At 33.1% G+C, this 9572-nt stretch overlaps 1 protein-coding gene across 2 annotated transcripts; it reads right to left on the reverse strand.

Annotated features, from left to right (window-relative positions):
• Window positions 1-4655: 4655 nt before the first annotated feature.
• LOC124918663 (TIP41-like protein) lies at window positions 4656-8192 on the reverse strand. 2 transcript variants are annotated; one of them, XM_047458735.1, is made up of 8 exons: window positions 7977-8192; window positions 6399-6584; window positions 6036-6126; window positions 5722-5829; window positions 5415-5474; window positions 5296-5337; window positions 4964-5092; window positions 4656-4868 (listed from the first exon to the last, which is right to left on the reverse strand). In XM_047458735.1, the coding sequence occupies exons 1-8, from the start codon at window positions 8120-8122 to the stop codon at window positions 4758-4760; spliced, it is 873 nt and encodes a 290-aa protein (XP_047314691.1). In that variant the 5' UTR covers window positions 8123-8192; the 3' UTR covers window positions 4656-4757. The 2 variants fall into 2 exon arrangements, with proteins under 2 accessions (XP_047314691.1, XP_047314759.1); XM_047458803.1 differs by having other exon boundaries at window positions 5722-5826; window positions 7977-8191.
• Window positions 8193-9572: the final 1380 nt, after the last annotated feature.

The raw sequence follows: 9572 nt of genomic DNA on the forward strand, positions 1-9572 counted from the left end.
GGGCAGTTTCTCAAACATCAGAATGTATCAAATTGAGAGGAGAAAGAGCACGTGAACTGATATTAGAAACAGTAATTTGTGAGTGTTTCCAATATGACATGATTCACAAAATGAAAGATTATTTTTGCCTAATGTTGGTAACTTGAAACGAGAAATAATAAAATATTTTGTCTCTATAGTAGGATGACCTAGACAATAATGTTATGTGTCAACCGGTGAACGTTCTTCAAGAAAAACTTGATGTCTAATAATGTCAGGTGGTTTCTTGAGACAATGCAACCCTTCTTTGAGTACTTCCCTAAAAAGTTCAGCTTTCGTAACCCGGTAATTTACCACACAATAAAAATGATGAAATTTGAAATAGATATCATTATCAAAAAAAAAAAGGCGTTCCACACGTAGGAGATTTTTGAAATATGTGGTACGTGTAACATATTATGGAGATATAATGTTTTTTGCATACTCGGAATAATAGAGTTACCAGTATTATGAATAGGAATATTCATTCCATTTCCAACTATAATATTACTTGTACCTGAATAAGGAACATAAGATTGAAGATTACCTAAATTTGACGTGATATTATCTGTAACACCTGAATTAGGATACCATGATGGGTTTGGCATTGTTGATGGAGCAGTCATCATTACTATCTGAGTGGTTTATTTTGATTTTTATCGATGGTAACAATTAGCTACTAGATGACCATTTTGATTACAAATTTGGTAAATAAGATGTGCTCTACATATATTTGGATGTATGTCTTAGTTTTCCGCAAGTGTTGTATTTTAGACTATTTCTATTATTTTGATTGTCACGTGAACTGACATTATTTTGTTTGAACCCCTTTAAACTTGGCCCATTATCGGTGTTGTTGAAGAAACCATGCCCACTAAGGGGCCACTATTAAAAGGAACCATGCCCATTATTGAAGGAATCAGGCTTAAAGTTGTCAATAGTATGCTCTCCTACTCTCTCTCCTCTAAGGTCTAGTCGGTGGAACCGGTGAACCACGTGAGTTGGTTAGATGCGTGGGGCAGAGGGATGCATAAGGGTAGAAGAAGATTATTCCATCAGATTGTTAAGTTAATGGATGAGAGTGAACTAAAGAACCATGCGATCGTCCTCCTGCTCGATGATGATTATTTTGATTTTCATGGTTTTCATGAGATATCCAATAAGCAACGTTCGCAAAAAAGTCATTAACTTGACCGGAAGAAAGAGTAGAAGCCCTATAAGTTCGACAAAACTTATAGATTCAACTCTTGTTGTGATTGCGACAATAAGTGATTCGAAGTCTGGTCCAAGGCCGCCGAGTATATACAAAATCAGATCAAGATTTTGAACTTTTTGTCCTGCAATTAAGTGAATGGTTGATTTCATGCTTTCACATACTCATGTATTGTGGAGTTTCCCTTTTATGGGTTTAATTTATAGTTTCAATTGCATTACTCTAGCAGTAGATGGACTAGAAAACATGGTTTCGGGGGCTAACTAGAGTATTCTTGTTGTTTATGTTTCTTATGTTGTAATATGTGTAAAAATATTTTCTATAAGTGTAGAAATTAACCAACCTAGTATTCTTGAGTCTTGAATCTCTCATTCATCATATTATGGATTCTTCATATTATTGACTGTGTCGTCTTGAGCAATAAGTGCATGTTCAGTTGGAGGCTTTTCTTCTCCAATTAGATGTTTAATCATATTGCAACTCTTGACAATTGGTAGAATTTGTGATTTTCACACCACGTAGTTTTTTTGGTTGAGCTTTAGCGAAATTTTTTGAAGAGCATTATAGTATACCAAGATGAACTGAAAATATGAATGAAGAAGAAGAATAGAGCATTATAGTTTTTGTCTTCCATGATCTTTTTGGAGTTTTCCTTTGCTCTAATACCAAGATGAACTGAAAATATGAATGAAGAAGAGGAATAGAGCATTATAGTTCTTATCCCCCATGATATATTTGGAGTTTTCATTTGCTCTAACAATGAAGAACTAAAAAAGAAGAATAGTATTCAAAGAAAATATAAATAAGCTTTTGCGGTTAAGTATTATATATTTGCATATCTTAACCCTAATTTATGACATATTTATATAGTACATAAAGAAAATAAGAAAACTAATTTATAATTAATTGGGATTATCACATATTAACTAAATTAATTCCTAATTAATTGAGATTAAAGATATGTTAATCATGTGACTATTTTAACTTTTTCTAATAACATGAATGATGTAATAAAATAAGTAAATTAATATTTTTTCTAAAAACTATCTCTAATTGTTGGGTCAAATTATTTTGACTAAGTGTCAAAGTTGTTTGACTATTGGAATTTTGATGATATGATGTGTATAAAACTCAATCTAAGTCGTCTAATTGTTTTTGGTGCAGATGTATCGAAAACAGGTTATATTAAACTAAGTCTTAATGAGGTTCAATAGACCGATTGGGCATTAGATGCATTGAGTTAGACGTGTAGTCTAACAGACGTAGTTAGAAGTGCAGTCTAACAGACGTAGTTAGACGTGCACTCTAACAGACGTAGTTAGACGTGTAGTCTAACAGATGAGATTTAGACGTGCAGTCTAATAGATGAGAGTTAAACGTGCAGTCTAACAGACAGAGTTAGACGTGTAGTCTAACAGACAGAGTTAGACGTGCAGTCTAACAGATGAGAGTTAGACGTGCAGTCTAACAGATGTAGTTAGACGTGCAGTCTAACAAATGAGAGTTAGACGTGCAGTCTAACTCCTTCAGATTAGTCTGAAGGGATGTATAGTTAGAAGTGATGTCTAACTAATGAGAGTTAGACGTGCAGTCTAACTCCTTCAGATTAGTCTGAAGGGAATTGTAATTAGACGTGTCGTCTAATCCCGTTAGACCAGGTGGTCTAATGGATCCTGCTATTAGACGTGGGCGTCTAATTTCATTAGACGATGCCGTCTAAATGAAATACGTCTAATGTCAAGCTTAAAACAGTTGCTTGAAACTAGCACACGTCTACCCACGATCATATAGTTGTGCGCTACTCCTACTCCACTTTCTAGTGAATATCAATACGACAGCTAGTTACAACCAATTGATTAATGTCACGTAAGCAAATATTCATCCTACTACTTATTTTTCCAGGAATATTCTAGAAGAATATTTGGCGCACTACCAGATTGGTACGGCAACGATCCTGGTACTCAGAGTCTGTTGTGTACTATGAAGGCGTTCCAATGGAAGCTCGCCACGTGTCATTATGGAAGATTCGACCGTTGGTACTTATTCCTTATTTAAAGATTCTCAAGGACAATGGAAGAACTGCTGGAATTACAGAGTTCAATCTACGCATACAAACGAGCTGTTTTCTTGCTTTTACTGTGTAATTTATCAAGAGAGAGTTAGAATCAAAGCATTGTTTTAGCTGAGTGATATTCTTCATCATATTGTAAGTTGTACAGAGTCTGTTTTGTTCAACAGTGAGCTATTCGTGCAACTATATTTGATTCGAAAGTATAGTGAATCCTTCCGGTGGTTGGAAGAAGGGGTGACATATGAGAGTTTGCTCTGAATATCCATAAACAAACTGTTGTATCTTTTCATTTTCTCATATTCTTATTCTTGGTTCTTAGCTTCAAACCTAAGCAAACGTTTCCGCACTTGAATCGTTCAATAGTTTGCAAGGGTTTATGCAGAATAGAAAGTGATTTAAATCCCTAACAGGATTTTATCAAATCATTTTGTCCTAAGGCGTCATCAATAGTCTGACTCCGTCTCTATCGATTACGCTGATCCTATCACTAATCATTTTTTAACATGATAAAAAATTAAATTTCTTCTAATTTTACTCCAAAACAATCAAAATAATTTTGATTTTATTCACATTAACAAGGCTAGAAAGTTATTTCTGTATGAACTATGAATTATTCATATTATTAATATCGTGTCTATGATTCAAATCATTTTGCACCAATTATCCATCGTTAAACTTTTTATTATGATTTCGGTTAATCAACAATCTTATTCATTTATTTAATCATCATTATTTCGACTAACCAACCATCTCATTTATTTAACTACAATTATCTTTGTTCCCTTTCAATACTAATTACGTCATTGTTATCGACCTCAAATTCATCCATACAATCAATCATCCCAGCATTATAATTGTCATTGTTTCAAATTTGTACCTTATAGGATTTGAACTAGTCTTCATTATGTACATTTTTAGTCTTTATAATGTTTTTTTATATAAATATATAATTGATATAACTAATAATTTATAATAAATCACCCTCTACATTATAAAAAAAAATATCATATTATAAAATAAAACTTATAAAAATAAATAAAAAACTAGACGCAGAACTTACCGACGAATTTGAACCAGGAACTCAGAGAAGCTGACAATAAAAATAAGTTAGTTTTAAGAGCGGATCAACTCGCAAACAACGACCCCATACATTTACTCTTACAAAATGGGTCGTACATTGTATTGCGAGGATATATAATATATATATATTTTGAAATTTCAAGAGATCATATATCAACATAAAAGTATAAATATTTGAAATTGTTTTCAATCAAGCTAATAACTAAATTAGATTGAAAATTAGTATCAGGACATTGTAACACTCTTCATTTCATCTAAAAAGATACCTTACTGTTTATATCAAGCAAATAAATCAATAAAACAGTAAGGCAAAATAAAGATAGTTTTTACAGAAAATGATGTTTTTTATCATTCACACAAATAGTTCATAGAATATTACTTATTATCAACGAATTCAAGTTTTTCGTTCTTTTGCTTGATAGCCGGAAGTCTCTGACTGATAGTGCTTGGATCGCTATATGCAGAAGCTTCAGATGGATAACCTTTCTGCACAATTAATCGAAAAACCATCAAAACAAAACAAGACAAAAAAACAGTAAATTTACCATATATCATTAACCAACCCAACTTTATAAACATACATCAGATAAGGCTTGAAATGTGCTTTCTCTCCAGCAGCTCTCTCTTAGGATAGTAGGGTTTGTACCATCTTCGAACACACAATTCACACGAGTTTCTCGTAATCTCATCAGCACTCCATCAACCCTAAGCTGCAAACCAGTCCAAAAATGTTACAAACCCATCTAAGATTTCTGTTATCCTTCTTTTTTTTCAGACTACGGTTTTTTATCCCCGAACTTAAATCAAGGTGCTTTCAGTGGGAATCGAACTCAAATTCCTTAAACTAGGGGGTTCAGTTATCTATATTCCTACACAAGTTTGATTAAAGAACTAAAAAATTCAAGTAACTTACCCAGTAGCGTAATAGAAGAAACCAAGAACTCGGCATTACTCTCTACAAAACCATGAGATTTTCTTAACAAAGTAAATTCATTTAGGTTAAACATAATGAATGGAGACACGATGCTTTACCACTTTTACAGTTAAAAGAGAAATTCCATTATCCGCCAGTTCATCTTCATACAAGATAACCTGTAAAAAGATAAGAGTTGTGGAAGATAGCCAATTCCATAATCCTAAACCCATTTGGAAACACCTCTAGTTTTTGTTTCAAAATCCGGACCCAGATCCGGATGAGAAATAACATATACATTTTTGAATCAGTCTCTCACTAAGTTTAGTTTCCAAACATAATCTCATCCACATTTGTTACCAATCCAGGTGTTTCCAAATGGAGCAATAAGTACATCTATTAATTTATGTCGCTTAAATAGTTAACCTCATCAAAGAAAAGAATATTTTCCTTTTGCGCAAGTTTAGCCATGTCAATTTGCTCTTTGCAATCCTTCCAAACAACGCTCAACTTTCCCTCATCACTTCCAATCTGCTACATGAAGAAAAAAATAACATTAAGTAATTATATAGAGAAATGTATGCATAATTGAAAAGGCAACAAAGTAACTACAGCTATGGAGGAGAACTTAATGTCCATGTCAGCTAGAATTCTATAAATGGTATATTGCTGAATATAAAGCATTCTTTGAATGACATATTTAAGGACTTCAAAATTAATTAAATAGCAAAAACACACACCTTCTCTTGGCCTACATCAACAGTTTCACTTCCACAATAAGGTGTTGTGAAGGTATAATCATAATCGAGTATCACCTGCTGAGAGGGATTACTGCAAATGCAGAAGAAAGCTTAGCAAATCAAGAAAAACTCTACAAAATCATTGACAGAAGTATGTTCAATGAAATTATATGACAAAGTAATCTTGTTCATGATCTAGATAATAATTAGAAGTTGTAATAACTAGTGCCCTTTTGCAATTTCAGCTATAATACTGGAAAATGATAATCAAAAGTTTTTTCCTCATTACATTTCCTTCACAAAAATAATAATTTGTGAGTATCATTAATAAACTAGAAGAAGAATGGTGAATCCCTGGTTTACCTCCTGAACTTCCATTTTGCAGCAGCAGGAACCTCAACAGGAGGCAGTCCTTCCTTCTTCCAGTCCTTTAGAGCATCGAACGCATTAAAATAAAGTTTTGCCCCACTAGCCAAGTGTTTAAGTACCAGAGAACTTTCTCCAAAAACCATCTCTGGTAAGTGGGGTGTCTGAAGCTTTCCTTCCCACCTTAAGTAAAAGCAAAATATATAAATAAATAAATAATTCAGCTATAAATGATTAGATATTTTATTGCATCATGAAATAGAGGATTCAATTGCCAAAAAAATTAACCACTAAGATATAAAGATACAGAGGGAAATAAGAAAAGGATAACATTGTTATTTTGGAAAAGAAAAATGCATAATATAATTCAAGTCACTAATTAAGAAGATATAGTGGCAAGATAGTTAGTTCAATAGTGCAACTTCTTTTAAAAACATCATTTCTGTCAGATTTCTCATCTAGATGTGAATTCAGATGAGATAACGTGTGAAAACATAACATGGTATATCTCCACTAAAACTGACTCGTATTTATAAATTCATAAGTGGTTGCTCAGTCAGATCCGGATTCAAAAACAAAAGTGTTTTCAAATAGAGCCATTCAAAATGTTGAATACAGTAGTTGGGAGAAGGATTTTGTAATGAATCAATTGGTTAAGGTGTGACTAGGATCCCATATATGTATAGGGCTCTAGTTTGTACTCAAGGCCTCCACCTCTTTCAATTTTGTGGTTTTCCTACAATGTTACAATTGGTAACAAAGTTACTCACCATGATTCTTAGTGCAAACAAGCAGCAGAGGGTGTTGTGGAACTTGTAGTGTAGTTTTTTGTTCAAGGCTAAGAAAGCTAGAGTATGGTTAATGATTTAATGGGTTAAAGTATGAAATTTTAGTGTAGAGTTTAGTAACCTTTGTGCTATCTCACTTCAATGTCTATGGGGGTGTTTCGGTATGAAAAGAAAAAAAAAATCATAGTGATCCTATCCAACTCAAATTTTATTTGTTATCCAGCCTAAAATTGAGCTTGTGATTCAGCCAAAAACCTAGTTTGTGATCCAGCTTAAAATCCAACAACATATTCATACCAAACCAGACCAAATTGGAAAACATTTTGGTTCAAATTCAAACCAAAGATCATTTGCCAAACGAAAATAAATAGTTTCTAAAGGAGAAAACCAAACTATTTGGATAAATCCTAGTTTCCAAATGGCAAATCATTTAAGACATTATCACAAACATTGTAATATCATATGAATCTTAGAAGTGGAATTCGTTTAAGTTTCGGGGATCAAAGAACAAAATAAACTAATCAATCAAAAAGTATGCATGTTCCAAATTCATATGACATTAGCCACAACAATAAGTGAGAATTAGCCCATCTGTATTATCCACATGGTTGAACCGAAAGAAAACAAGGGATTGGTGCAGCTGACTGTGATGTCTTCATTCATGAGAAAAATTAACAAAGGCATTTCCATGATAGGGATTCAATTTGGGAAAAATATATATTAAATCCGTTGAAATGAAGCATTCGATTTGGTTGAGAAGGAAGATAGAGATGGAGATAGAAAGTACTCTTGGAGAAGGCGAGAGTTGAGAATAGGACGGTGCTGAGTTTCGATCTCCCAGCCATGGATGGTCAATCCTTTACGGCCATCTGGAAGAAGCTGAGCTCCGGCGGCCTGAAGCATACGATCCTGGACTTCCGGTTCAACCTCCATCTCCGACAAAACCGCTGTAGACGGCAACTTGACCGATCTTCTGAACTTTCTTTTTCTCAGACAAAAATTCGTCGATATCTCGTTCCCAGTTTCTTTCTTTTGGGCTTCCAACTTTCCAATTTACATGGGTCTGGTTAATGGGCCTATATATATTCAGTGTTGTCCTATTAATAACCCTTTTTTGGCAAGAAATTTCATAATAATTCTTTATTTTTAAAAAGTTTAAAATTATATGAGCAATGGGTATAATGTTTGTGTTCAAAATATCTTACACATAATTTGGATTGAAATTATTTTTTACATCTAACATAGTTTTAATTTACACACTCAAGGTCTAAAATATTATAATACTATTAATTTGGTTTGAAAAAAAAAGCACAAAGTATTATTTTATATACGTGACATATTCATTTTTAGTTTTCTAAATTCTATTATGGAAAAAACTTTTACCTTCGTCTTCAGATGACTTCTTGAGTTTTATTCTCAAACGACAACACAATTGTTTCGCTCCATTCTCAGACAACAACGTTGCAGACTAAGACGACGATGAAATTATTGCTCATTCGTCTCCACAATATTCTTTGATTGCTTGAAGATGATTTGGGGCACATCATAAACAAATAACATCTAAATATGGAGGAGATGAATGAGAAATAACTTCATTGTCGGCTTAATCTGCAACATCGTTGTCTGGAAATGAGGCAGAGTAGTTGAGCCGTTGTTGAGAATGGAGCTGAAGAAATCATATGAAATTGGAGGTGAGAAATTTGTCCGTTCTAAAATTTAGAAAAATAGAATGTATACTAGGAATTTCACTACAAAAAAACGCCTAATTAGCGACGAATAATTATCGATGTTTAGTTAGCGTCGAAAATATGTGACGGCGATCGCGACGGTTTAATCCACGAAAAACATAAATCGTCGGAAATATTAATAAATGAAAAAAACTTCATCACAATAAATAAAGATATTTTACCTATGATCAATAATCGTCCCTAAATTTAAAGGTAAATTTCCGTAGGAAAATCAGTCAATTAATTTATACTATATTTTGGATTATATTTACGACGAAAATGTTTAGTGTCGGAGTTTTATTTAGTTTGTCAAAAATTCCGTAGAAAATATTAGTGTTCAAAATTCGTTGTAGATTTTCGACGGTCGTTTCGACGTTATATTTAACTTTATTTTCTACCTTCATTTTTATCATAAATTTCATCGTAAATGACAAACATTTATATTTGCTAGGTTTAGAAAGAACAACATAATGAAACATGAAGGCTCCGATTTCTTTATGTTTTGTTGAGTTTGGAGATATGGGTATAACAGAATCATAAACATATTTGTGTTGGTCACGTCATACGTTCTCCATTACAAACTCCAAAACCGATCGATTTTAAGTGTTTCAACCGATCGATTGTTCTTCGTTCCAGCCGTTATTCTTCAATCGAAG

The sequence above is a fragment of the Impatiens glandulifera genome, chromosome 1 (assembly GCF_907164915.1).
Source record: "Impatiens glandulifera chromosome 1, dImpGla2.1, whole genome shotgun sequence".
Lineage (NCBI taxonomy): Eukaryota > Viridiplantae > Streptophyta > Magnoliopsida > Ericales > Balsaminaceae > Impatiens > Impatiens glandulifera.

What these genes read in the sequence shown, in the direction of transcription:
- LOC124918663 (XM_047458735.1), bottom strand. Translation starts at nt 8,122, where the DNA reads ATGGAGGTTGAACCGGAAGTCCAGGATCGTATGCTTCAGGCCGCCGGA. An exon ending in CTCTTTTAACTGTAAAAGTG is followed by an intron (nt 5,338 to 5,414) that starts GTAAAGCATCGT and finishes ATGGTTTTGTAG; the next exon opens with AGAGTAATGCCGAGTTCTTG. An exon ending in CATTTCAAGCCTTATCTGAT is followed by an intron (nt 4,869 to 4,963) that starts GTATGTTTATAA and finishes TTAATTGTGCAG; the next exon opens with AAAGGTTATCCATCTGAAGC.